Consider the following 26,718-nt stretch of genomic DNA (forward strand, 5'->3'; position numbering starts at 1 on the left):
CTCCACTTGAGCAACCGTGATTGGTAAAAAAGAAAAAAGACGCGATAACTCCCAACACACCATCACTACCACCACGGTTCACACACACATCATCCACCCAGCCCATCCACCCAACCGCGTGTTCCCTAAAACGCAGTGATTCACTCACTATTCAACAGCGCCCTTCCAACTCCGACGCATCAGTGGAACTAAACTAGACAAAGATCCCCCGTATAGCCTGTCACGAACTTCTTGGAAGCAAGGGCTGTCGGGGAGTAGTGGCGAAGCAAGCGAGGGGGTGGGGTGACCAGCACCACGGAACCTCGACCGACGATTTCCATTTTTTTTTGCACACCGCCGCGCAGGGCACTAATTTTAGGCTGAGTCGACCTAGGGGAGGCGCGGGACCGGTTTCAGATAATCGTCATCGCCGCTGTTGGTGGCCGTGAGCGGGAATCGAACTCGTGTCGCAAGGTTCGTAGCGCAGCGCGCTAACCGCTACACTACCGCTCCCCGCACACACACACACACACACGCGCGTGCAGACGCAACCACTCACGACATCTACTTGTAAGCTGTTATATTATTATGATGATTACAAACTCCAGAGTCTAGAAGTTCCTCCCATCCACCCCTCTGCCCTCTCAACTCTAAACTCCACACTCGCCCAAGTCACTCACTCCATCCCTTGCACCGCCTCCTGATCCTTACCCCCTCCTCCTCTCGCCTTGATCACAACCTCGCCCCCCACCCACCCACCCCGCCTCTCAACCAAAACCAAAGCGCCCTCTGCTCCCACCCAACACCGCTGCCCCCTCCCTCTTCTCATCCCCCCCCCCCCCCCCCGAATTGCAAAGCAACAACGCAAAAAAGAACGCCAGCGCGCGCGAGAGAGCGCGAGAGAGAGAGAGAGAGGAGGAGAGTGTGGCGCTTAGCGCGGGTGCGTTGAAGGTTTGAGCTTGTGTTAGCAACGGTGGTGGTGCTGTGTGTTTTTTTTTTCCGAGGTGGAGGAGAGGGGGGTGGAGGAGGAAAACGTGGTGGTGGTGGAGGGGGGGGGCATAGGAGAGAAAGAGATAGAGAGAGAGAGAGGCACACACAGAGAGAGAGAGAGACACGCGAATATTCATTGAGTACTGCACACGCCGTAAGGGTAAGGCATTGCTTTTTGCTCCTTATTGATTCGGCAATCATAACAATTGTCTAATCACCGCTGTCCATACATTGCCAGTCGCCACTATTTATTCATAGTTAGCAGTGTTCGCCCTTGAATAATAATATAACGCTCAGAGAACGGAGCGGACGAAACGACATCCACGAAAAGAGAACATCAGCAGCATCATCAGAATCATCATCAGCAGCATCATCATCAGCGGCAACTCTTTTTTTTTAAACACCCCAGCCAGCAATGTCCTTTTCTCAAATAACGTGTCAATACATTCCGGTAGGATCATCGGTCTCGGCACAAACTGGTGGAGCTTTGTTCGTTGATCGACTGTCATCCCAAAACGCGGCATCATCAATCTCATCATCAGCAGCAGCAGCGGCGGCGGCCGCGGCATCAGCAGCAGTAGCTTCTTCATCATCAGCAGCAGCAGCAGCGGCGGCGACGTCGTCATCATCATCATCCGCAGCAGCGGCAGCAGCAGCAGCAGCGGCGGCGTCTGCGGTGTCATCATCCCAGCAGGCAGGAGGATCGCAGTGCCGGGAGTTTCAAATGAATTCATCAGCAGCTGCCGCGGCCGTGCTGGGGCTGTACGGCTCTCCGTACGCGGCGCAGGCGTACGGCGCCTTCCTGCCGTACACGGCGGCCGAACTCAGCGTCTTCTCGCAGTTGGTGAGTTGCACGAGTGAGCGAGTTAGAGCTGCGCGTCTGTCAGCCTGAGTCTGTGCGTGTCTGTGTGTCGATGCGTGTCTGTGTGTGTATGCGTGTCTGTGTGTGTGTGTCTATGCGTGTCTGTGTGTGTGTGTCTATGCGTGTCTGTGTGTGTGTGTCTATGCGTGTCTGTGTGTGTGTCTATGCGTGTCTGTGTGTGTGTCTATGCGTGTCTGTGTGTATGTCTATGCGCGTGTGTGTGTGTGTGTCTATGCGTGTCTGTGTGTGTGTCTATGCGCGTGTCTGTGTGTGTGTGTCTATGCGTGTCTGTGCGTCACCGTGGTAGTGTCGTGGTTAGCCGCACTGCGCCACGAACCCGGCGACTCGAGTTCGATTCCCGCTCACGGTGACTATCAGCGACGAATACCTGGACCGCTCCTGGGCCTGCCCTAGGTCGACCCAGCCTCGAAATGAGCAACCGGGTGCGATGTGTAAGCATCGCCACTCGGAAGACAAAGGCGGGCGGGCGTGGTGTTGGCCACCCCACCCCTTCGTGTCCCGTGCCGGCCTTCATAGGTGCTCGCTAACAGCACTTGCCCCAACAGTCTGTTCAGGCTATACGGAGGATCTTTGTCTTTGTGTGTCCGCGTGCGGATGTGCGGAGCGTTGGTGTCGTGGTGAGCGCGCTGCGCTACGGACCCGGCCTCTCCGAGTGCAATTTCCGCTCACGCAGCCAACACGGGCAGGCGACAACTCTCTGAACGATGTCCAGAACCTCGACTCAACCTCAAATGAGTACCTCGTTGCGGTCTGTGAAACATCGCCAACGGGGAGACAAAGGCGGCCCGGCGTGGTGCTGGCTACTCACCGCCTCGTGTGTCACAGACGGCGGCCTTCATAGGCGCTGCTCGCTAACAGCACTTGCCCCCCCCCCCCCCAAGACTCTGCTAAGGCTACACGGGGGACCTTTGGATGATGTAAGAGTGGAGGGAGGCGAAAAATATTCGAACCGGTCCTGGGGCCCTCCCGCCCTTCCCCTAGGACGGCTCGGCCGTCAACGAGCACCACCGGTGCGGTGCGTCTAAGCATCGGCACTTGGGGAGACAAAGGCGGCCGAGCGTGGTGTTGGACAAGACCACACCCGCTCGTGTATTCGTAGGCGCTCGCTAGCAGCAACTTGCCCCAAACGGTCAGTTAAGGGCCATTACGGGGCAACTTTATCTCTTTGTCTGTGTGTAGCTTCGTGCTGCGTTTCGAACCCCACGCGACACGAGTTCGACTCCCGCTCACGGCCAACGGCAGTCAAGTTACGAATTAAGCCGAAGCGGTCCGACTAGGGCGACTAAATATGTTCCTCTGGCAGAGCGCGCGTTCGGGAGACAAAGGCGGTCGGGCGTGGTGCTAGCCGCAACACCCCGCCGTGCCAGCCCCAATTGGTGCTCGCTAACAGCACTAAGGCGGGGTATTTGTCTTGGTTTGTGTAGTGCATGGGTGATATATGTACATGTGTGTGTGTGTAGTGCTATACAGATGTGTATATACAAAGACACAGACACACTTACACACACATCTACGTGTGTGTGTGTGGTACATACACGTAATCTATACAGCTGTGTGTGCGTTGTGAGTAAAACACATTCATATATATGTGTGTGTGTATTATTTTGTGTTTGTGCATACGTGGTGTTCGCTAGCAGCACTTGCCCCAACAGTCTGTTAAGGCTACACGGAGGATCTTTGTCTTTGCGTATGTGTGGTGTGTACAGTGTTGTACATATACATTAACTCAGTGCACGCGTGTCCCATGTTAACATTACGTGCAATATATGTCCTACCTCTAATAATACAAAAACTACTATACGTAAAAACACACGTACAAACTACTAACTATATACATATTCTATATCAGGAACTTGCGCAAAAGTTTACGAAAGTTAATTAACTGACTACATATATACTATACACAAACATCCACTAAAAAAATATACTCTGTTCACGTATTACATTGGCAATTTATACACGCATCTACTAAATAGAAATATGTATAAACAATACGTGTATTACGTAGAGCAGTTGTGCATTCTTATATGAAATGTTTCACGTATGTGTCGAATTGCACAATATACTATCTTGCTGCATACGCATATACGGTACTTAATAAATGTGCATGCATACACCTCCACGTGCAGCGACTAACTCGACGATTACACGTAAACAAACATGCAGTTTAAATTATACCACACGGACACACGTTTTGATGGTACCGCTCAAGACTCAAAGTTTGATCTGGTCAACATTAGGCACGCCGCTTTTATTAATTCGCCCGTTAATTAACAAAAAAGTGACGCAAACTCTGCAAAGTGCAAATAAACTGATCACTCGGCATGTGCGTGGTTGTGCACACAGAGTCACAGTGTACGGCGGCATAGACGCAGAGAAGAAGATGAGATCTTGAGTGAGTATGTGAGTGAGTAGGTAGGTGAGTGAGTAGGTAGGTGAGTGAGTGGGTAAGTGAGTAGGTGAGTGAGTAGGTAGATGAGTAGGTGAGTGAGTGGGTAGGTGAGTATGTGAGTGAGTGGGTAGGTGAGTATGTAGGTGAGTGAGTGGGTAGGTGAGTAAGTAGGTGAGTGAGTGGGTAGGTGAGTATGTGAGTGAGTGGGTAGGTGAGTAAGTAGGTGAGTGAGTGGGTAGGTGAATATGTGAGTGAGTGGGTAGGTGAGTAAGTAGGTGAGTGAGTGGGTAGGTGAGTAAGTAGGTGAGTGAGTGGGTAGGTGAGCGACGAGGTGAATGAGTGAGTCGGTGAGTGGCGAGGTGAGTGAGCGGGTAGGTGAGTATGTGAGTAGCAAGGTGCCACTCTATACACACAGAGCGATAGTACAGTAACGGAATGCGTAAATTCGATAAACAAAGTTAAACGAAGTCTTTCACCATTATTTTACACAGTAAGCTAAAAAAAAGAAAGTAAAATAATTAATAAATACACCGACATTTATGAATAATACATTCGTCTATTTACAGGACGATATAAATTAATATAAAACTTATTGTTTTCTCTACGTTTCTTTTATTTACGTAAGTTTTTTTAAAAAAAAATGTTACATTAAAACTACGCGGTATGAAATATGACGTCATTTTCAGGAGAAAATTGTCTTTGTTGACGTAGCGAATGTCGCGCGTCACGATGCGTGTCTAGGATCGCGCGATAACTTACGAAGGCTGGGAACGCATCCCCGCAGCACGCGTGCTATAAGTTGTTCACCGTACGAAGTTTCGATATACGTGCGAACGAAGGCTGGGGAAACGCACTGGCGTGTGAACACCATGTAGTAAATATGAACGGAGTGGAACCAGACTGTAACTGGACGTGTGTGGGGAAAAAAAATTGCTTCATGGCTTTTCGGATTCTGATTGTGACGTTCTGACAACAAAGCAAGGGAATGACGTGATCCCAGCGAAGTGAGACTTCACTCTCCACTGTAACCGTACTGAGTTGCCACCCGAGTACACACAGACAAAGATGCCCCGTGTAGCCTTCATAGAGTGTTGGGGCAAGTGCTGTTAGCGAGCATCTATTAAGGCCAGTGTATGCTCACACACACACACACACTCGCTCACGTAGACTTTTTTTTCCAAACGTCAAGTTAAATTCTACGTGAATGTCCTTGTACACCCATGAACAAAATACAAATACACACGTTACACTAAAAACACACAAAAACCTATTACGCACCAATAAACTATTTTTATAATGAATATATTGTTTTAAAAGTGACATAACTGCTATAAAAAAAACAAATTGACGTGTGTCGTTCACTGACGGGAAGATCGCGCGATGTTGAATAATTTAACGCTCAGTAAAATAAAAAAATATATACATACACACACACACAGAGACGGTGATCCATTTACAGATACCTCCGCAGATACGATCGGGAGATATTGTGTTCTTGCAAGAGCGTCAAACTGCACTCATTTCCCTAGCCACGGCACGTCTCACGCCAGCCTCGAGCTCACTCGCTGGACAACTCTAGCGCCCTCCGCTCTGCAAAGAGACGCGAGACCATCGCCGCCTTCCCTCGACGACGTTCACTCCGCTCCGAGGAGACGAACCAAAAGATGCGGCAATGTCCATCGGTGGTGGTGGTGGTGCGGGGGTATCTGTAAATGGATCGGCCTGTCCCAGTTTGATTGAATCGTTGAACATGTAGCAGCAGGCTTTCGCGACCAATATCATCCATAATAGAGGGGTTTTTTGGGGCTAGGTCTCATAAATGTATAAATGTGTCGTTGAAACCCGCCACCACCCGACAAAGCCAACTGGACTTCTCCACAAATCTGGCTGTCGCCTGATGAAGCTAGTTGTAATTACTGGCGAAACGTCGTACTCAGATTGTAAATGTTGTGGCTTGGCTCTCCAACACTACCGATGTGCTAGTGACGAATTGGCCACGTTCTGTTTACGTGACAACCCTTACTGGTTGGCTGTGTCGGGTGGTGGCGGGTTTTAACGACACATTTATATATTTAGGCGATCTAACCTCTACTATGGACGATTGAATCGTCATCGCGGCAACGGCGGATACGGTTGCGAAAATACGCACGTCGTTTGGAGGGGAAATCGCATTTCTTCCGAGATAGCCAATTCACCACTAAGCTGGGTCTTCGCCCGAAACGTCACACCGCTGTACGTACCCACGTACGGAGCTGATGTGAAGGCGCTGCTAGATTTAGAGGGTGGACGAATTGACCATACTTCACCACGCTGCGGGGAGCTTAGATACGGGAGCATAGAAGACAGTACAACGAAAAATTCGGCCCGTACGGTCGCCTATGAAGGCAAATTGGTGTATATCTATGCGCCAGGAGGGTTAGTAGTGCCCTTGGTGAGTTGGTGAGTGAGGAGGCGAGTTAGTGAGTGAGTAGGTAAGTGAGTGAGTGAGTGGGCGAGTAGGTGAATGAGTAGGTGAGTGAGGTGATTGAATAAGTGAGTGAGTGAGTAGGTGAGTGAGGAGGTTAGTGAAATAAGTGGGTGAGTGGGTTGGTTGAGTAGGTGAGTGAGTATGTGAACGAGTGAGTAGGTGGGTGAGGTGATTGAGTAAGTGAGTGAGTGGGTGAGTGAGTAGGTGAGTGAGGAGGTGAGTGAGCGGGTGAGTGAGTAGGTGAGTGAGTAGGTGAGCGAATGAGTAGGTGGGTGAGTAAGTAGATGAGTGAGTAGGTGAGTGAGTGATTGGGTAGGTTACTGAGGAGATGAGTAGGTAGGTGAGTGAATAGTTGAACGAGTGAGTAGGTGAACGAGTGAGTAGGTGAGTGGATGACTGAGTAGGTGAGTGAGGAGATGAACGAGTAGGTGAGTGAGTAGGTGAGGGAAGAACTTAGTAGGTGAGTGAGGGGATGAGTGAGTGAGTGAGAACTCGAGTGAGTGAGTGAGTAGGTGAGTGGGTAGGTGAGTCAGGCACGCTTGCAATCAGCGCATCGTGCAGACGGGGCGAGGCACACGTGGAGTAGAGGACGTGACGCGCTCAGGCTAAACGCCATCACTCGAACTGTCCAGAGAGCTCGCTGCGGCTCCGTATGGGCACATCACAGCTCCGACGGGGGAGGGGAGGGGGGTGATGATGGTCGATAAACGAAAAACTATTTATATTTTATCTTAGCAGGTAAGGCCCACTGAGCTATATACAGCTATCTTTCTTTTTTAGAAGCAACCTGGCCACAAATGATAGCTCAACGAAGTGGCTTATTGTTATCGTGTGGACATTTACAGCAGGCCTGTAGCCAAACGCTCTGAACGCGCGACGGCGATCCTTGATGTGAAGGGGGGGGGGACAGCCGGAGGACTCCGGCTGTCCCCCCCCCCCCTTCCACGGAAAGAGACACGCATAGCAGGCGTCAGGGTCGGCATCGAACCCACGCCCTCCTGTGTATCAGGCGAGGGCGTTAACATCTCCTAGCCACCGGCTGATAGTCGAGAATATTGACGTAAGCGATGAGCGATGCGTGGAACGCGTCTAAGAGTTCCGTCCACGGAAGGGAGATGGAGCGACCAATATGCCGTGCCTCGACGTGTCGAGGCAGATTATGAATTGCATGGCCTGTGGCGGAAGGATGGGGGGACCTTCATCCAGCAGTGGATGGACCATGGCTGCTGCTGCTGATGATGATGATGAAATACAAACAAGACAAAGTTCAGCCGTACCCGAATAGCCTTCAAACAGACTGTTGGGGCAAGTGCTGTTCGCGAGCACTTGTGAAGGTCGTCACTTTGACACACGGGGGCGTGGATCGTCGCCACCACGCCCGGCCGCCTTTGTTTTCCCCCAGTGGCGACGTTTCGCAACACCCATCAGCAAGTACGCGTTCAAGGCTGAGTCGACCTAGGGGTGAGGCCCGGGACGGGTTCAGATATATAAACGTTGTCCATAAACGCACTCGCTGGACGTGAAACACGCAGAGCGAGAGAGAGAGATCGCTGTGTTTAGCAGGGAACGGATTTGAGACAACACAAAAACCACTGAAAATATTTTACTGATGTGATCATAGACGCGACCGTTTGGGGGGAGGGGAGAATTATTTAACATGTATTTATTTTTATTGCATGTGTTTAAATGTGAATGTGACCAACAGTTAACTATTTATTTACCCACGTCTGCTCTGACTAATTGTCTCAATGGCAGTGCGGTGTCATTATCGCGCAGTGAATTTCGGTTATTGTTTATCAGTGAGTAAACAGATATAGACGTGGTATATACATGTGTGTGTATATAATACCAACTACAACAAAAAGAAGAATTAACGAACGTGGATCTATAAGCGACCAACGTTCCGGGCACTGGCCTTTACACACACGCGCGCGCGTGCGCGTAACGTAGAATTGACACTGTTCAGTTGCGCGTGTAAATATCGCGATGAGTGGTGGCGCAGCGGTTAGCGCACTCGGCCACGGCGAGTGACGCCTACACCGGTAGCCATCCTCCTTCACCAAATCCGCATTGACCAGCGCGGTGAAGTATGGTCAATAACACTCCCCCACTCTCTCCCCCCCCCTCCCACCCCACTCTCTCCCATAATTGACGCGGCAATAAGAGGCCTTCATCCAGCAGTGGATGTATTATCCCGGTGTAAATTGTTATAATTTGTGAACACAGGTTTTTGCTCGCGTAAAAAAAAATATGTTGATAGTATTCGCGCAAATAATTGAATAATAATAATAATACTGCCTTTGTATTAATTCCAGCTTCACGCACATATATACATGCAAATACATAGTTGAACTCGACATTTACATGGTTATACGTCGTACTTTTGGGTTCATATTACAACAACAAAAAGTCATATTGCTTATATACACACACGTAAACAAATTGTTTAATTTATTAAAATAGGGGGGGCGGAAGGTTAAAGCCCCATTTCTGATAAATGTTATGTTATGGCTGTGTGTGTGTGTATATATATTTATGATCTTTATCGTTATAGTGGGGAGCGGTGGTGTAGCGGTTAGCGCGCTGCGCTATGAACGTGGCGACCCGGGTTCGATTCCCGCTCACGGCCAACACCAGTGACGATTATCTGAACCGGTCCCGGGCCTCCCCTAGGTGGACTCAGCCTCAAATGAGTACCTGGTGCGGTGTGTAAACATCGCCACTAGGGAGACAAAGGCGGTCGGGCGTGGTGCTGGCCACCCACCCCCTCGTGTACCGTTCCGGCCTTCATAGGTGCTCGCTAACAGCACTTGCCCCTACAGTCTGTTAAGGCTATATGGGGGATCTTTATATTTATGATATCAACGTGGACCTAGCCTGGCACAAGCGCCGTGGTGACGTCACTGCCACTTAGTGGCGAATGGCGGCTGTTGTTGTTTATTGATGTGACAAATAAAATACCCCTGCCTCATGCTGTAGCTATTTGAGGTTTAAAATATGAGTTCATATTAGGATACAATAAGGTGGAATACATGTGCATTGGTTTATATGACTGAGATCAGATTTCCCATAAAGTGGAAAGGATCTTAACCCACTAAACTGTACGTGGTTATGTATATATACAGTACACGTAGAGCAAATATACCACTCTTACGTTCTTTACAGATAGTGCAACCATCCGTTCTGCATTGCTTATGTTTCGTTTAAAACCATATATGTATATATGTTCGTGGAACAGCGATTAAACGCACAGCTATTACATTATCCGCATTATTATAGTACACGTAAACAATCGATTGTACATAAGAGTAATGTTTGGTGGACAAAATCGGGGACGCCTTAATCCAGCAGTGGATAGGGAATGGGCCGTGGCTATTCCTGTACGAAATCATCTGCTATTAACACATACTAGCATATATCACCACTAGTCGTATAATGATCACCTGCCATGTTATATATGGTTTCAATTATATACTGTAGACGCATTTATAATCATGCTGTATATATAGTCCAATGCATAGAATTATACTTTATTTCGCAAAAAAGTTTTGCTGGCTGGCTGGAGGGATGGACGAACGGCTGCTTAAAGTTCTATAATTAAAAGTATTTACAGTGGCATTGCGAATCCACTGCTGGATGAAGGCCTTCTCACGCCGTGTGGGTCGTGATACGGGTGTTGTTTTGTTATAGTTTGACCATGCTTCACCGCGCTGGTCAATGCGCCTTCGTGAAGCGCTGCAGATACGTCGCTCGTCATGGTCGCGAATCGAACTTCTCACGTCGCCTTAGGTGGGGGGGGGGGGGGTCACAGATATAGCGTCGCGAACAACATTCACGACATCAACAACAACAACGACCGCCTCCGTGTTAGTCTAGCTCATCAGCATGCGACTCGTGGATGGGGTTTCGTTCATCCTGGCTCTCATCGGCAACGTCCGCGCGGCTTGTCAGGATCACGGTGAAGGGGTTGGGGGGGGATACGATGTTGGTAAAAGCACTCCACACAAACTGTTTGGACCCCACTCGACTAGGTATGATGATATACAGAGCCTGACCCATCTCGCCAGACGACACCATGAGTGCTATCCCTCGCACGGGGTCCGAAATTTACAAGCAATCGGTTGCTCAAAAACGGTTGCACGCAGTTGCTCGTACTCGGGTTTGCGTGCAAACCAATTGGCTTCTACAGCGGCCGTCTCTGCAAAGCAAGTCGCGAGTAACTTGCGCAACCAGTCGCTCGCAGTAGATCGGGACGGGGCGATGTTTGATTATTATTGCTGTTGTTGCTGTTGTTGCTGTTGTTGATGATGAACAGTTTGCAGAGCGTAGGCCCAGAGTGACCCCCCCCCTCCCAAAAAGAAAAAGGGACAAGCATCCAGCAACAAGGAGCACCTTCAAAGTTGTAATCATATCAAGACCTGAATGTATTATAGTTCGTAGCGGCATCTTGAGAAGACAGAGAGGGTGTGTGTGTGATGATGATGATGATGATAAGAAGCGGTAGGGGCGTGGGTTAGCGCACTGCGCTACGAACAGCCCGACCCACTACCCTACCTACCTCCCTTCCCCAAGTTCGATTCCCGCTCACGACCAAAATAATGAACAGTGGCGAATAATATTTAAAGCGGGCCTGGGCCTCGCTTAGGTCGACTCAGCCTTAAAGGAGTGCACGGTGCGGTGTGTAACGCATTAGCGCCGGGAAGCCAAAGGCGGCCGGGCGTCGTGTTATTCACCGACGCGCCGGGCTTAAACAGGTGCTCGCTCACAGCACTTGCCCCAACAGTCTGTTAAGGCTATACCGGGGTGGGGGGGGATGTGTGTGTGTTGCGTGTGTGACATCTATAGACGCCACATATCGTCACTTGCCGCTCCCTCAACAGCCTGTGAAGGCCGTGTTATAGCTAGCTATAGGAGGGGGGTGTTTGTTGGGGCGGAGTGCCGTTCCGGGAGACCGTCCGTCGCCCCCCCCCCCCCCCCCCCACCGCGAGCAAAGTTGCTCGCAGCGACCCGGGAACGCAGAGGAAGGGTCCTGTCGTGCGAGCGGGCGACGGACGATGCGCTTGGGGTCGCGCGTCCGGGCGGTCGCTCTGGAAGTCGCGCAAATTTCATCAGCGCCCGCCCGCCCGCCCGCCACCGCTTTGTCGACATCTCAGCGAGCTGTTGCGCAACGTGCGGGATCGAACGGCGCAAACCTCACGGTCCGATTGAACCCCTTCGGAATCTAACGCGTGCGCGACCACGCGATGACAATATCGGCCGCGGTTCCAAACATGTCCCAGCAGATTTTTTTAAGTCCGTGTCTCCTGCGAGCAACCGGTCGCGGAGACCTCCGCATATTGAGCGATTCAGTTGCACGCGAGACGAGTCGCGTGCAACTTGCTGAGGTGTGTGAACCCACCAACTTATTCTGCTGAGGAGAAGAAGAAGAAGAAGGAAAAAAAATCACTTAAAACAAAATACGACAAGAAGGCTCACACGTGGAATGGACGTCAAATATTATGATGATATACTTTACATTTTTGGGTGGTAAAACAAAATACGTTATTGTAACGTTATTGTAACGTATTTGTATGATTAATTAGGGAGGGGGGCATGTATAGTAGCGTTGGCACACTTTTTGCGGCGGTTGAGAGCCTGGTCTGGTGTTGTTTGAAACCCCAAAGCGCCTTTTTGGCTCACGTTGTTTTAAAAACTGCTGCTGATGATGATGATGATGACGATCATCATCAGCAGATTTTTGACGATCATCATCATCGACATGTCACTATCAACGGTGGTGGCTGTGATGGCGACATTTCGTCTGTGTGTCATTTAAAATAATCTGATTTATCATCATTAAAATTGTGTAGATATATATGCATCACATATATACACAAAATTGTGTACATATACACAAAATTGTGTATATATGTGTATACGCGTGGGGGATTGTAAACATCAATAATATACATAACACACTAGCACGTGTATGCAAATATATTGTATTACTCACGATTATAACGTGAACTAACTAACACCAAATGCTTTAATATATTAATAGACCAAGGATACATGTCTGCAGCAACAGCATCAGCAGCAGGAGCATCGACACCATCGTGATCAGCACGAGCAGTACCCATCATCATCATCAGCATCATTATATCCATCATCAGAACGAGTTATCATGGTAACCATCATCATCATCTGCGCCGTAGCAAAATGCGAGGTGGCCCGGTATGGGAATCGAACTCAAATATTCTGTACTCGATACATCTTCGCGTTTTTGGGTCTACTGTTTGGTTTAGCGACACTGCGTTACGAACACCAAACCACCGGAGTTAGATTCCCGCTCACGGCGTACATCAGTTTGCGAGTGATACCTGAAACGGGCCTACCTGGGTCACCCTTCTTCACAGCTACCTGCCCGTAACGACCAGAGTGGTGAAGTATGGTCGAACAATGATTCCCCCGTGACCAACACGGCGTGAGAGGGGAGGGGTGGGATTATTATTGTATTGATTTTGCCTCGCTACTGATGAAAAATATATATTAACGTAAATTAGTCGAATGTTATTAACTTCAGAGTAGTATGCATCACACACGTGTATTTTAGACTTAAATAATATAATCACTCTTTCGGTTAAACTTCCTAAACATCGTTTTTTTATAGAAGCAACCAATTCATACGGTTACATGTAAATCGTGTGTTTTGTATGATGCTGATCTGTCCCGGAAACGTTTTAACACTGACAAAAACATTATTTCCAAATAATTTCCACTATTTTTTTCTATTTTTTTTGTTTTACGCCAAAAGAGTTGAACGGCTGAAACGTTGATTTGGTTCCACTCGCGTTACTCCGATCGAACAAACGAACACGCAAATGATAAAGACACGAGTCCCATCGTCTGTGAACCGAGTAATTCGCCTCTCGCGGAGTGTGACGCTAAAGCCGATGCAAAGCGAGTAAAAGCTCTGTTGACGGCGCTTTGTTAATAAGCCCAACATATTATGCGTGTGTGCATATATATGTAAATGGTGCCGATGTTTTAGGTTAGGGCCGTAATTCAGAGAATAGTTTACACGAGGCACGTATTTATGTTCGCTTTACAAAGGCACAAATAAAACTACCCTCAGATTAACTGACGCAGATTTCATGCTCCTAGCCACCATGGTGATGATGATGATGAGAGAGAGACACCGCAATCTCAAAAATATACAGCAGCAACAGGCGTCAGGGTCGGGATGGAACCCACGACCTCCTGTATACCAAGCGAGGTAGTTAACATCTCCTAGTCACCATGGTGATGATGATGAGAGAGAGACACCGCAAACTCCAAATATACAGCTGCAGACGGCAGGATCGGGATCGAATCCACGACTTCCTGTATACCAGGCGAGGTAGTTAACATCTCGTTGCGCTGTTAAACTAATCACCGCGCCACCGCTCCCCTAATGCACACACGCACGCACTCAGTATATGGGGGGGGGGAAACGCAGCGTTAAGTAACAATAACAATTTAAATGGGCAATTTGACCCCATTAGCGGACTATTAGCGTGGCCAGAGCAAACGAAAGGGGCGACTCAAACTCGGCACGCGGCACCGAACGATTTGTCTGTGACGTGTAACGACGAGGCGTCGTAGTTATCATCATCATCGTCGTAGTCGGACATGATCGATCCACTGCTGGACGATGGCCTCCCCATCTCCCACCATCCCTGCGGATGCAACGAATCCGCCCAGCAGTCGCGCACGCGCTGATTCCATCGCTCCATCTCCCACGGTGGTCATGCGCGGACGCTCTCTCTCTCTCTGTCTCTCTCTCTCTGTCTCTCTCTCTCGCTGTCTCGCTGTCTCTCTCTCTCTGCCTCTCTCTCTGTCTCTCTCTCTGTCTCTCTCTCTCTGTCTCTCGCTGTCTCTCTCTCTCTGTCTCTCTCTCTGTCTCTCTCTGTCTCTCTCTCTCGCCGTCTCTCTCTCGCTGTCTCTCTCTCTCTCGCTGTCTCTCTGTCTCTCTATTTCGCTGTCTCTCTGTTTCTCTCGTTGTCTCTCTCGCTGTCTCTCTCGCTGTCTCTCTGTCTCTCTCGTTGTCTCTCTCGCTGTCTCTCTGTCTCTCTCTCTCGCTGTCTCTCTGTCTCTCTCTCGCTGTCTCTCTGTATCTCTCGTTGTCTCTCTCGCCGTCTCTCTCTCTCTCTCTGTCTCTCTGTCTCTCTCGCTGTCTCTCTCGTTGTCTCTCTCGGTGTCTCTCTCGCTGTCTCTCTCTCGCTGTCTCTCTGTCTCTCTCGCTGTCTCTCTCGTTGTCTCTCTCGCTGTCTCTCTCGCTGTCTCTCTGTCTGCGTTCCACTCCTCGGCTAATCGAGGGCGACCGATCAACTTGCACCTTGGTCCAAGTGCAGTCGTGTATTATATACTGTACCTATAGTCGTACCGTCAACAACATACGCAGCAAAGTCAGGAATCAAAAATATATATAATAAAAAAATATAAAATAAAAACAAATCGTTTATGGAACTGTTAAGGGAAAGGTAACGTGATGGGACAATTCGGCTTTGACACGTCACGGCTAAAGGGATGGATGATGGCGCCGGTGTTCGAGACTAACAACGGAGCGCAAACCCAAGGAGGGAGCAGCAACAACAACAAACAACAACAAACAACAGCAACACGCCCGACAGCACGTCCGCTGCGGAGATGGAACGACAGATCGCTACGAATTCAGGCGGACGCTGAATGCATCGCGAGAGCGCGTGGGAGGCGCGCAGACAGCTTTGGAAATAGAGAGAGAGATGGGCATTCATCCAGCAGTGTATAGAACATGGCTGGTGGTGATGATGATCAGCAAGGCCCGTGGCGGGTTTTTCGTCCGCTGTCAATCGGCTTCATCGTCACACTCCACCGGAGGCGATTTTCTCGGTTGTCACCGACACAAGCGAGCCCCGTGCACGTGCAAGCACCCCTCGTGTGCCGCGCCGGCCCTTCATAAGTTGCTGCTGCTCGCTTACAGCACTTGCCCTCCCCAAAAAGTATGTCGAGGCTACACGGGGGATCTTTGTCTTTGCGAGAGAGAGAGAGAGAGGAGTGTTGGGCGGGAGACTTCGAGCAGCAATGTGGAACTTCAGGCTGAGCGCTGCCCCCTACCGAGTGACACGGATAAACTTCGTAGCCGGAGACTTTTGGGGACACAAATTCGGAATGCAGAGGCTCGATGACATCGCTACCAGGGGGTAGCGGCTTGTCTCAGCCTCCTTCAAGAACAGAACTAGAATTTCCACGTGGCACGATCGTGCCTGTCTGTGTGTGCCTGTGTGCGTGTGTGGTGCATGGGGTGCGGTGGTGTGGCGGTTAGCGCCACGCTGCGCTACGAACCTGGCGACCCGGGTTCGAATCCCGCTCACGGCTAACACCAGTAACGATTTTTCTGAACCGGTTTTGGGCCTCCCCTAGGTCGACTCAGCCTCAAATGAGTACCTGGTGCGATGTCGCCACCAGGGAGACAAAGGCGGCCGCGCGTGGTGTTGGCCACCCACTCCCTCGTGTGCCGTCCCGGCCTTTATAGGTGCTCGCTAACAGCACTTGCCCCTGCAGTCTGTTAAGGCTATACGGGGGATATTTGTCTTTGTGGTGCGTGGTGTTGGCCACCCACCCCCTCGTGTGACCGTTCCTGGCCTCCATAGGTGCTGCTACTCGCTAAAAGCAACTTTCCCCAACAGTCTGTTACAGGCTAAACAAAAAAAAGTGGGGCAATGTAACATCATGAAAAAGGGCCATTGTCTAAAACGTCACCTTTTATATATTTTTTTTAATTTCGTGTTATTAACGCATGCGTTTAGTTTTATCCATGAAACGGAACGCGTGGTTTGACCAATAACAAAAATAAATGGCAAGCGAGCTTTACTTAACAAAATATATAGTTCAACATTTGTACGGCACATCACACGGTTATATCTTCACGAGCACGGAGTTTCTGCCCATGGAGACGGAGCGATGAAACCGGCACGTGCGACGGATCGTTGAATCACGAAACGTTGTAAGGGGGGGGGGGGGGTGATGGTGGCGACTTGGATGGATGGGGGCAGGGTGGTTGAGGGCTTCATTCAGCAGTGGATAAACCATGGCTGGATGATTCACTACGATTGCCCAACTGAGGGCATATTTTTTTATTGGTCTCGCCACTTGAACCGGTAACCGTGGAAGCGAATGGCTCCTCGCTTTGCCACGCTAATTGCTGCAAAATTGATCAAAGCGCGCCGTCTGCTGACATCAAAGAATGACGTTAAAGACTTCATAAGTATTGTTGTTGTTATTCACTCGCATAGGACATTATGGTCCTGCGATCGCGTTTCAGTGTGTTAAGCAACGCGGAGTTACTTCAATGAAGGCCGTCGTACTTTAAAGAGGTGATGGATTCCAATGGTCCCACGTTTGGTTCAATCAAGGATGGTATTGAAGCGAATGTGCCCTCGTGATGATGACAATGATGATGATGATGTTGGTGTCTCTTACATCGATGAGGATGATTATGATGTTAACGATGATACCACGAATGAAGATGAAGACGATGATGATGCGCTCATGATACTGATGCTGCGATAAATAAAGACGATGATGAATCAATAGATCACTATTGATTATGGTGGTGATAAATTCCTAGATCAATTATGATGATGCTAATTGCTATGATGATGACAATCATGTTGACAATTTTTAAAAACGCTAATTATTTACGAGGATCATTATGCCATCAACGATACTAATGACGACACCAATCATTACAATTACGAATTCATCAATTATATTTATGACACCGATGTCGTCAATTATAATATTGAGACCAATTATAATAATGATGATGACGCAAATTCTAATATTGACACCAATTACCATCATCACCATCAAGGTGCTTCTGACATCACCAATTATAATGACGATGATGCCATCAATGTCAATATTGACACCAATTACGATACTATAATTGATAATGATAGTGATGCTGACCATCAATAGCAATCAATGATGAATAATATCGATAACACGGCACCACCTTTGCCGTTCTTTTCCGTCTCTATCGCTCCCTCTCTCTCTCTCTCGCTCGCTCCCTCCGATCCAAGGGCTCTCATTACGAGATCAAGGACAGCCCGGGACTGCAGCACTCGTCTTTCCCATACCCGACAGCCGCCTACTACAGCCCCTACGGCGGCTTCCAGTACACGGACCCATCCCGGCCCAAGAACGCGACCCGCGAGAGCACGGCGACGCTCAAGGCGTGGCTCAACGAGCACCGCAAGAACCCGTACCCCACCAAGGGCGAGAAGATCATGCTGGCCATCATCACCAAGATGACCCTCACGCAGGTCTCCACATGGTTCGCGAACGCGCGCCGGCGTCTCAAGAAGGAGAACAAGGTGACGTGGGCGCCCCGGAGCCGCAGCGACGAAGAGGGACACTCGTGCGGCAGCGACGCCGAGGTGGATAGGAAGGAGGAGGACGAGGAGGAGGAGGACGAGGAGGACGAGGCGGTGGGCGAGGAGGAGGAGGCGGAAGAGGAGGATGACGACGACGACGAAGAGATCGACTTGGAGAACATCGACATTGAGAAGTGCGAGGAGGAGGAGGACAGTGGAGACTTGAGCAGGGATGAGCGCGACGGAGCGATGGAGGCCGAGCTGAAGATGCGGGAGGCGGTCAAGGGACAGACTGCGCCCGGCATGAGAACGTCCCCAGCGAGCTGCCTCTCCTCCGAGGCTCCGACCGGGTCCAAGCCTGGCTCTCCAACCGCCCTCAGTTCGACCCTGGTGGTCATGAGTCAAGGGGCACCTCAGCTGCTTCGACACCACCATCACCAGCAGCAGCAGCAGCATCATCAGCAACAGAATCCGAACGTTCAGCAGCAGCAGCAGCAAGGTCATCGTGAGAGCCAGCCTGACCCGGTGGGCCCCGCTCGGCCAAAAATCTGGTCGCTTGCCGAAACTGCCACCTCCCCGGATAGCCCGCGACGGTCTCCAAGCAGCGTCACGCAGCACACGTGCGGCCAGATCGGCGGCCCCTCGGCCTACCTTTACAGTCCAGCTGCGGCAGCGGCCATCCTTTGTAGCAAACTCCACCAGCAAAGTCCTCAGCACAACCACCACCAGCACCAGCAGCAGCAGCAGAATGGGCTTCACAACCACCACCACCACCACAACAACCACCACCATCAAACTCAACACCATCACCACCACCACCAAGGCCATCAGCAGCACCATCAGCAGCAGCAGCAGAGTTTCCTGTTGAGGCAGGCGGAATTTTTGGGCATTGCGAGCCAGCGAGGTGGCACGGGAGTGGTCGCCGCGGCGGCAGCGGCGGCCGGGTTTGTCGGCGTGGGTGTCAACGCTACGAGCAGCCTCTACCAGGCGCCCAGCAACAGCCTCCTGGTGACCAGGGCTGCCCAAGGTGAGAGTGATCACGTGGTCCAGGCGGGTTTGTCTTTGAACATCTTAGGAGAAAATTTAAAAAATAACTCACAGAGCTGCATTAGCTCATCTGGAGTCCCCCCACTGTAATCAATATTCTGGTGCAGATTTTTGTTTTCTCACTGTCGTTGCTTGCGTGGCTCTGCGGTGTATTTGTTCGGCGCGCGATTGTCCGACGTTTTGTGCCACCACCTGTCGCGGGAGCTTCTCTGAAACGTTTAATGATTTTTTTCCGTTCCCGCAAAATGCTTTCCGGCACGTGGTGCGTAACGTCGGACAATCGCGGTGGGAATCACGCGGCGCGAGGCGGAAATGCAAGCCGTACACACCCCGAGGGATGTATGCACGTGTGTATGTTGGACTTCTTTCGCACCGTATGTAGCCAAACGTGCTAAGCTGAGGTGCCGGAGGAAGGAAAACAAACTAAACACAAAAAAGCAGTTCTAAAGAAAAGAGGTTTCAATCCAGACGATGATTATTTAAAAGAGGGGGATAGCTTCCATTGGCTTCCTAATATCGGAAGGAAGATCGTTCCAGACGGCCGCAGGATCGGCCCATCTTAGAACGGGCTCGTGGCTGCTGACGATGTCGCAAGACAGCTGGGACAGAAGTTTGTGGAGTTTGTGGTTTAAATTGGTGACGCGCTGTAGTATGTTACTTTGAACACTTGCACGTATAAAAAACAAAAACAGTAATGATACATATTAAATAATAATTATAAAAGACGACAAATAATTAATTCTACGTGTGTTTAAAGTAACACTATTTACAGCCAGTTATCGATAAAAAGCTGGATTAAGACCTCCCCATGGCCGTGTCAGTGGCGTGAGCTGTTTGTCCATACTTCACCACGCTGGTTGGCACGCGTTGGTAAGGTGGGAGGGTTGGTGGGGGGGTATATAACCAACAGTGGCTGTCTTATGGATATGATGCAGCCTCACCATAGGAATGTGCAATTTCCTATAGTGGCTTATGTCTAGATAAGATAATAGCATTTTAAACAGATTTAAATAAAAAGGTAAAAACATGTATGACCAGGATAAGTTTATATGCAGGCTTGCTTGCGTTTGATTATATAAAACAAAGACACTAAATAAAAATAAACGCTTTCAAATAAATCTAAAGGTGCAGAGAATTTACTTGGCGTGCCCGTACGATTAATCTCCATGGCCGTCATCGCTGAACCTCTCCGACTGAGCCGCTGATCACAAAACAACTCAGTTAGACTCTGGTCACTGGCTAGTGCGTAGGCTATTACCAAAGTGTCCCGTGCACTATGGAGGACATTAGAGACCTCCTAGCGAACCTCAGGGTCACTCCAACAGTCACTTGTCCATCGAGAGCCGGAAACCAACACCCTATTGCCCAAAATGTAAACTAAACTATTCTATATTTGACCTGCTAAGGCCCGCTGACCCAATATAGCTCTTATTCAGAAGCGACCTGGCTATCACATATGATAGCTCAACGAAGTGGCTTATCACGTGAAATGTCACAGCAGCCAAATGCTCTGAACTCGTGTTTCAAAAATGTGGATAGAATACAACCGGAGGACGTGGGGAAAAACAAATCCCAACGCCACCACGGGGAGAGACAGAGAGACCCCCCCACCCACCCCCAAATATACAGGCATCGTCAGGGTCGGGATCGCATATACCAGGACGGGGTAGTCGACACATTGCTACGGTGGCGCCTCCAATTCACGACAGAGACTGAGCGCGTGCAGGAAGGGGCGTGATTCGCTGCCGCGATGCGATCTTATGCGTGCTGTTTTTTTTTTGTTGCGCCACTCTTAACGAGAGTTTGGCATCGTGCGGAGAGGTCACGAGAGAGGTCGGAGAGGTCCCAGCGGTTACCGACCGCGGAGGAGGCAACTCGAACACACAGTCGCCACCTCCCGGCGACTTGCTCGCAAGCCCCGCAGAACCTACGACACCTGGCAAGCCCCCCGGGCTGTTGGAGCGCGCGTACGCGTGATATACGAACCGGGGGGCTTACGCCTCTCGCTGTGCTCATCCTTCCGAGATGCGTCCGAATTCGGCCGCATTCGGGGTGATTATTGGCATCGGCTTTGTGTCATTGATAGCAGCGTTAACATTGGCTCGTCATTAAATTCGAATACGCTCATTATTATTATACTTCAACAAACGACGCGAATTTCAATTGTATAACGTTGATTTCAGATTGTAAAAGTAGGTATATATATTTTTAAAATCAATAAACAGCTCAATGGAAAGTTATAATAAATAGGCACGCGCCTGCCTGCTCGGAAGCGATTCGCCCGCTTTTTGTTGGCTTTAGCGTCACACTCCGCGGGAGGCGAATTACTCGGTTCACCGATTATGATGACGACGTTGACGATGTGGCTGAAATCTGCCCCCTATGAGTGAAACCAAATCAACCTCCGCTCAGTCGTTTCACGCCGGGACCCAGTTTAATAAATGAAATTAGATTGTCATGTTCCGTTTGTGTTATCGAAAGCATCGACTGGGCTAACTAAATCTAAAGCTTGGCTCTTTAGCCCTTTGCGGAACATCAGTGACCATTTACATGAGTTGTTTCTTATGCGAAAACAACAATACGTGTTAAGATATGCACCGTGACAATGCAGGCGGTTCTGTGTGTGTGTGTGCCCATAGACTAGATAATATCTGAATCGATCCTGGGCCTTTCCTAGGTCGACTCAGCCTCAAACGAGTAACCTGGTGCGGTGTGTAAACATCACAACGAGAGAGAGACAAAGGCGGACGGGCGCGGTGCTGAGTCACCCACCGCCTCGTGTGCCGTGGCGACCCTTCATAGGTGCTGCTCGCTAACAGCACTTGTCCCCAACAGTCTGCTGACGCTACACGGGGCATCTTTGTATTTGTCTGTATACTTTATATTATACCGAGAGAGAGGGAGAACGTCGAGTGGGAGATGGAGCGATGAAATGAGCGCGTGTACCGATGCTCGGTGGATCGTTACATCGAATGATCATGCGAGGTGGCTTGGTGAGGCCATCATCATGCAGCAGCGGATGATGATGATAGTAATACCTTAAGTTACTAATGGCAAGTGGTACATCGGATTGGTTTATTATCATCATTCACTGTGACGTGTATTTTGTTTTGTTTCAGATAAAGAATCGCTGACCAGCCCCTCAACGATGAAAACCGCGTTCCAGCCGGTGCACAGACGGTAAGCATCAATTTATTTCGCTTTTCTTTCTGAATTCTTCCACTTTGTAAAAAAATTACGGGGTGTACATTCATTTACACTGGGGGATGGGGAGGGGGGTGGGGAGAGCGGTGGCGCAATGGTTAGCCGAACGAAGCGGCAGCTCAACATGCGGCCACCTGAGTTCGATACCAGACCAAGGCTAAAGAGATGTACAGACATCAGGTCGTGGGGATCTTCCCTCCACGTTTGACAACCCTCTGGCGCCCTAAGCGGCGTGCTCCAAGTACTGTCGAACAACTCACAATACAAATTCATCCAGCAGTGGATTGACAAAAGCAGTCTAGATTCCTACTGTTGCTACTGTACACAGGAGTATTATATCAGTAATGCTATACGGCATAGCATAACTGCGGGGGGGGGGGGGGGGGTGAACACGCGTACTAAATATTGGTACAATATTCAGTATATTGCAGTACTTTATTAACTGCATGTACGCCAACATGCAATTAAGGTGCAGCTGCCACTGGGGGTGCCCCTTTGAAATGAGTCGAGATTAAGATCGAGCTATTTTTGTATTTATTTATTTCACTTTACGCTTTATAACTTTCATGAGATGTAAGTCGCGTGTCGTGCTGGAAGGAGGGAGCAAAGCCTCTGTCACGAAGCACAATTCATTAATAAAATTATTATGTATTGTGGTGAGCTTAACATCGATAGGAATCGATGAACTGAGGCTTTCCCTGCACGCACTAACACGCGTATAGTGCGTAGCATAGAGGGAAGGGTTAACCCAACTTTACGAATTGGCTCTTTCAATATATCTATTTCAATACATGAAATGTCCTCGTGTAATTCTACAACATTTATTCATAGTTAATAATAATAAATGCAGTCTCGGTGTGGTGAAGTATGGTCGATCAAATATCCCTTCCCCCACGACCCTCGTGGGTAAGGCCTTAATCCAGCAGTGGATTTACAGAAAGGCCCTCTACTGTACACACACATATAACGTGCAGTCCCATATATAATCCCGTTGTGGACTGCATATACATATCTCGTACGATTGCATATGCCATCACAATGCGTAATGTAAACAAACAGGTGACAACAATGGATGTACACTATACGCACACGCACGCACACACACACAAGACAGTCTTTATTTTGTCAGGTTTATATATATACTGCACGCCGTTAACAACGCAAACGACCAACACGCTGTCGTTCGCTCTGCAAATCGCAGCGTGATACATGCCGGACGTACAGACAGTTCGCGTTTAGGATGGGCGTCACCTGTCTGTCATTCTCTGCCTGAGAATAGCAGCAAGGCGGCGTGGGCTTGCGTTAGCAGCTGGCTGACACGAGGTGCAGCGAACCGCGATGGATCGTTGAATCCGTCTGTGCTGAATTGCGGGGTCAGACGCGGGTGCATAGAAGTGCAGTACAATAGTTTGTGTTCATGTGCACCGCATGACAGCCCAAAGCAATGCGGTTTTTTTTTTTAACCCCGTCCCAAAGTACTATCGGAACCCTTGCTTAGCTTGACCACGAGATCTGACGAGAGGTCGAAGGCATTCCTGTTGATTTGTTCGGATGCGGATACCTACCCTTAGATCTCTATATATCTCACACGCACATGTGTACACTTTATACAATATACAAATATCCCCCGCTTAGTGCTAATGCTTACAACTACCGCATCAAGCACTTGTTAAGTGCTGAGTCGACCTAGGGGAGGACCCAGCAGCAGATAATCGGCATCTCGTATTGGTCGTAAGCGCCAACCGAAGCACAGTGCGCTCACCGCACGTGTGTATATATAATAAAGACAAAGATCCCCCGTATAGCCTTAACATATTTTTGGGGCAAGTGCTGTTAGCGAGCAGCTCCTATAAAGGCCGGCACGGCACGCGAGGGGGTGGGTGAACAACACCACGCCCGACCGCCTTTGTCTCGTTAGTGGCGACGTTTACACATCGCACCAGGTACTCATTTGAGGCTGAGTCGATCTAGGGGAGGCCCAGGACCGTTTCAGATAATCGTCACCGGTGTTGACCGTGAGCGGGAATCGAACTCGGGTCGCCGGGGTTGTAGCGCAGCGCGCTACCCGCTACACTAAACACACACAAAAGTGCATGCTGCGTTTACATTTTCAATGAATATTTTCCTTGGCCGGTCAACCCCCAGGAGGGGAGGGAGAAGGGGCTGGAGGGGAGTGCGAGGTGGGTTTGGGGTCATTTTCCGGAGCTCAGCCCCTGCCTGGACAGCTCCGGTTAAACGTGTCATTGTGCATTGTGAAATGATTAACGCGCATTCTCTTTGTGTTTGCTTTGTCTTGTGTGTGTGTGTGTATTGTCTTTATCTTCGCAGAACTCACACTGAGTTGGACGCGTCCGTAGGACTGTCAGCGTTATCGTCAGCCTGAAAACAAACATCAGAAATTCAAAATGGAAAACATCCACACTCACACACACACGCGCGCGCACGGACGCACGCACAAGAGAACCAACATTTAGAAAGGCACAGTGATAAGAATAACAACATCCACACCGAAATACAGTAATACCCCGATGTACGCGTCTCCATTTCACGTCGTTTCGTAATTACGTCGTCACTTTATTAACACCGCCACCCGAATTGCGTCGCCTAAACCCCTACACTTACGTCGCTGATGGCATCATCGTCCATCCGCTCTCGTTGTCCGTCGCCTCTCAGCCCCTTCGCCTCCACCACCACCCCACTACCACTACTTCTACTACCCTGTAAATCGCTTCGATTTAACGTCGTTTCGATATTCGTCGTCGTCGCAAATTTCGGGAACGCATCCCCGACGTAAAGCGGGGTATTACTGTACCAGTTAATGGGGGGATAATTCAACTAGCCAAACAGCGGTCTACAATTGTGTGAGCGTGTGTGTGTGTGTGCATTTTGAGGTTGGTAAATATGTACATTTGTTTGCTGTGTGTAATATCGGGGAATGTAGTAGCTATTGATTGATAATGATGATGATAATAATGCCCTACTGTTTAATGATTTGTAATTTAAATGACAATAATTAATGAGATTGTAGTCCTGGATTTTATTTTAAAATGTGATCTGATTTCTCGATTTCTGATCCATCAGTTGACAATTATTGCTCTCACCGTTATTGTTACGATGGTTGTTTCTTGTTTGCCCTGTCTGTATATAACGGTTTATAAATATATATACATAGGTCACTAAAACTGTACATATTGACGCGGTGGACAATATTGTGGATGAAAATTGCCCTATATTTTTTAAAATAAATTTAACTGACGAATTTAGACGCACGCGACCCATGGAGAGGCTTTGTCAACGTGAGCTCCGCGTGACTTCCACCATCATTTCATTTTGTGTTGATGTGATTTGTGTGTGTGTTTTTTTATACTTTAAAAAGAATATATGGTATCGAGAGAGAGAGCGCGAATCTCCAAAAGCTATATACGGACGTTCCAGACACGTTCGTTATATTCGTGCGACTACGGACCGTATCGCACCTCTGTCTCCTGAAGTCCCTCTCGTAGTGACTAGCGAGCGGCATGACGTCATCACTGCCACCCATCGTATGAAACAAAGATCCCCCGTGTAGCCTTCAACAGACTGTTGGGGTAAGTGCTGTGAGCGATTTGCACCTAGTAAGGCCGAGGGGGGGGGGGGGTAGTGGCCGCCTTTGTCTCCCAAGTGGCGATGTTTACTACACCCCACAAGGTAATCATTTTAAGGCTGAGTCGACGTAGGAGGAGGCCGAGGAGCGGGCTAAGAGCATCGTCACTGGTGTCGGTGGTGGCCGTGAGCGGGAATCGAACTCAGACTGTCGGGTTCGAAGCGCAGCGCTCTAAACAGCTACGCTACCGCTCTCCTGTATCTCTGCAATCACTGCGCGCACTCACACGCAGACTCTGCCTCTCTTCCTCCGTAACTTTCGAGCCATTCTCCCTCGACATCCTGGGACTCTGCGTGGTGACGATGATGATGGTCACTCACGCCCCCTACAGGACTCATTCTAATCTCAACTTATCCTCCTCGCGTTCTTTGTAACCTCAGCTCCTTATGCCTTCGGGGTCTCGGGAGTGCACGAACGAGACAACAATCGGTCTGGCCCTTGTGAGCAGCGTGCAGGCGGTGCAACTGCGTGGGCTTCCACGGACCGGTGGCGGTCGGCGAACGCGGAGGGGTGATGCTGTGAAGTTGCTGGGAAATTTGGACGAGTGGATGGGTGGGTGGGTTCGGGTGGTGGAAGGGAGGGAGGGAGGGGGGGCATTTCATTCCTTAAACGAGGCCCCGTTACCAACGGGATCGGAAACCACAACAACAACAACAACAAGAGCCATTTGTTTTTGGAATTCGGGAACAACAAAGCGAACAAAAATGTTCAATATTTCAAGAGCCGCAATGCACC

The 26,718-nt window shown here is 49.5% G+C and overlaps 1 protein-coding gene across 1 annotated transcript; it reads left to right on the top strand.

Moving 5' to 3' along the window:
- The first annotated feature begins 881 nt into the window (after positions 1 to 881).
- Positions 882 to 25,603, top strand: LOC116952058 (uncharacterized). Its single transcript, XM_032971076.2, has 4 exons — positions 882 to 1,813; positions 17,796 to 19,116; positions 22,256 to 22,316; positions 24,669 to 25,603. The coding sequence occupies exons 1-4, from the start codon at positions 1,385 to 1,387 to the stop codon at positions 24,721 to 24,723; spliced, it is 1,866 nt and encodes a 621-aa protein (XP_032826967.2). The 5' UTR covers positions 882 to 1,384; the 3' UTR covers positions 24,724 to 25,603.
- Positions 25,604 to 26,718: the final 1,115 nt, after the last annotated feature.

This window comes from Petromyzon marinus, chromosome 45 (assembly GCF_048934315.1).
Source record: "Petromyzon marinus isolate PM22_M1 ecotype Great Lakes invasive population chromosome 45, UKy_Petmar_22M1.pri1.0, whole genome shotgun sequence".
NCBI classification, from domain to species: Eukaryota; Metazoa; Chordata; class Hyperoartia; order Petromyzontiformes; family Petromyzontidae; genus Petromyzon; species Petromyzon marinus.

Coding starts and splice junctions, on each gene's coding strand:
- LOC116952058 (XM_032971076.2), top strand. CDS start 1,385: ATGTCCTTTTCTCAAATAACGTGTCAATACATTCCGGTAGGATCATCG. Junction 1,814..17,795: donor TCAGCGTCTTCTCGCAGTTG/GTGAGTTGCACG, acceptor CTCCGATCCAAG/GGCTCTCATTACGAGATCAA. Junction 19,117..22,255: donor GGTGACCAGGGCTGCCCAAG/GTGAGAGTGATC, acceptor GTTTTGTTTCAG/ATAAAGAATCGCTGACCAGC.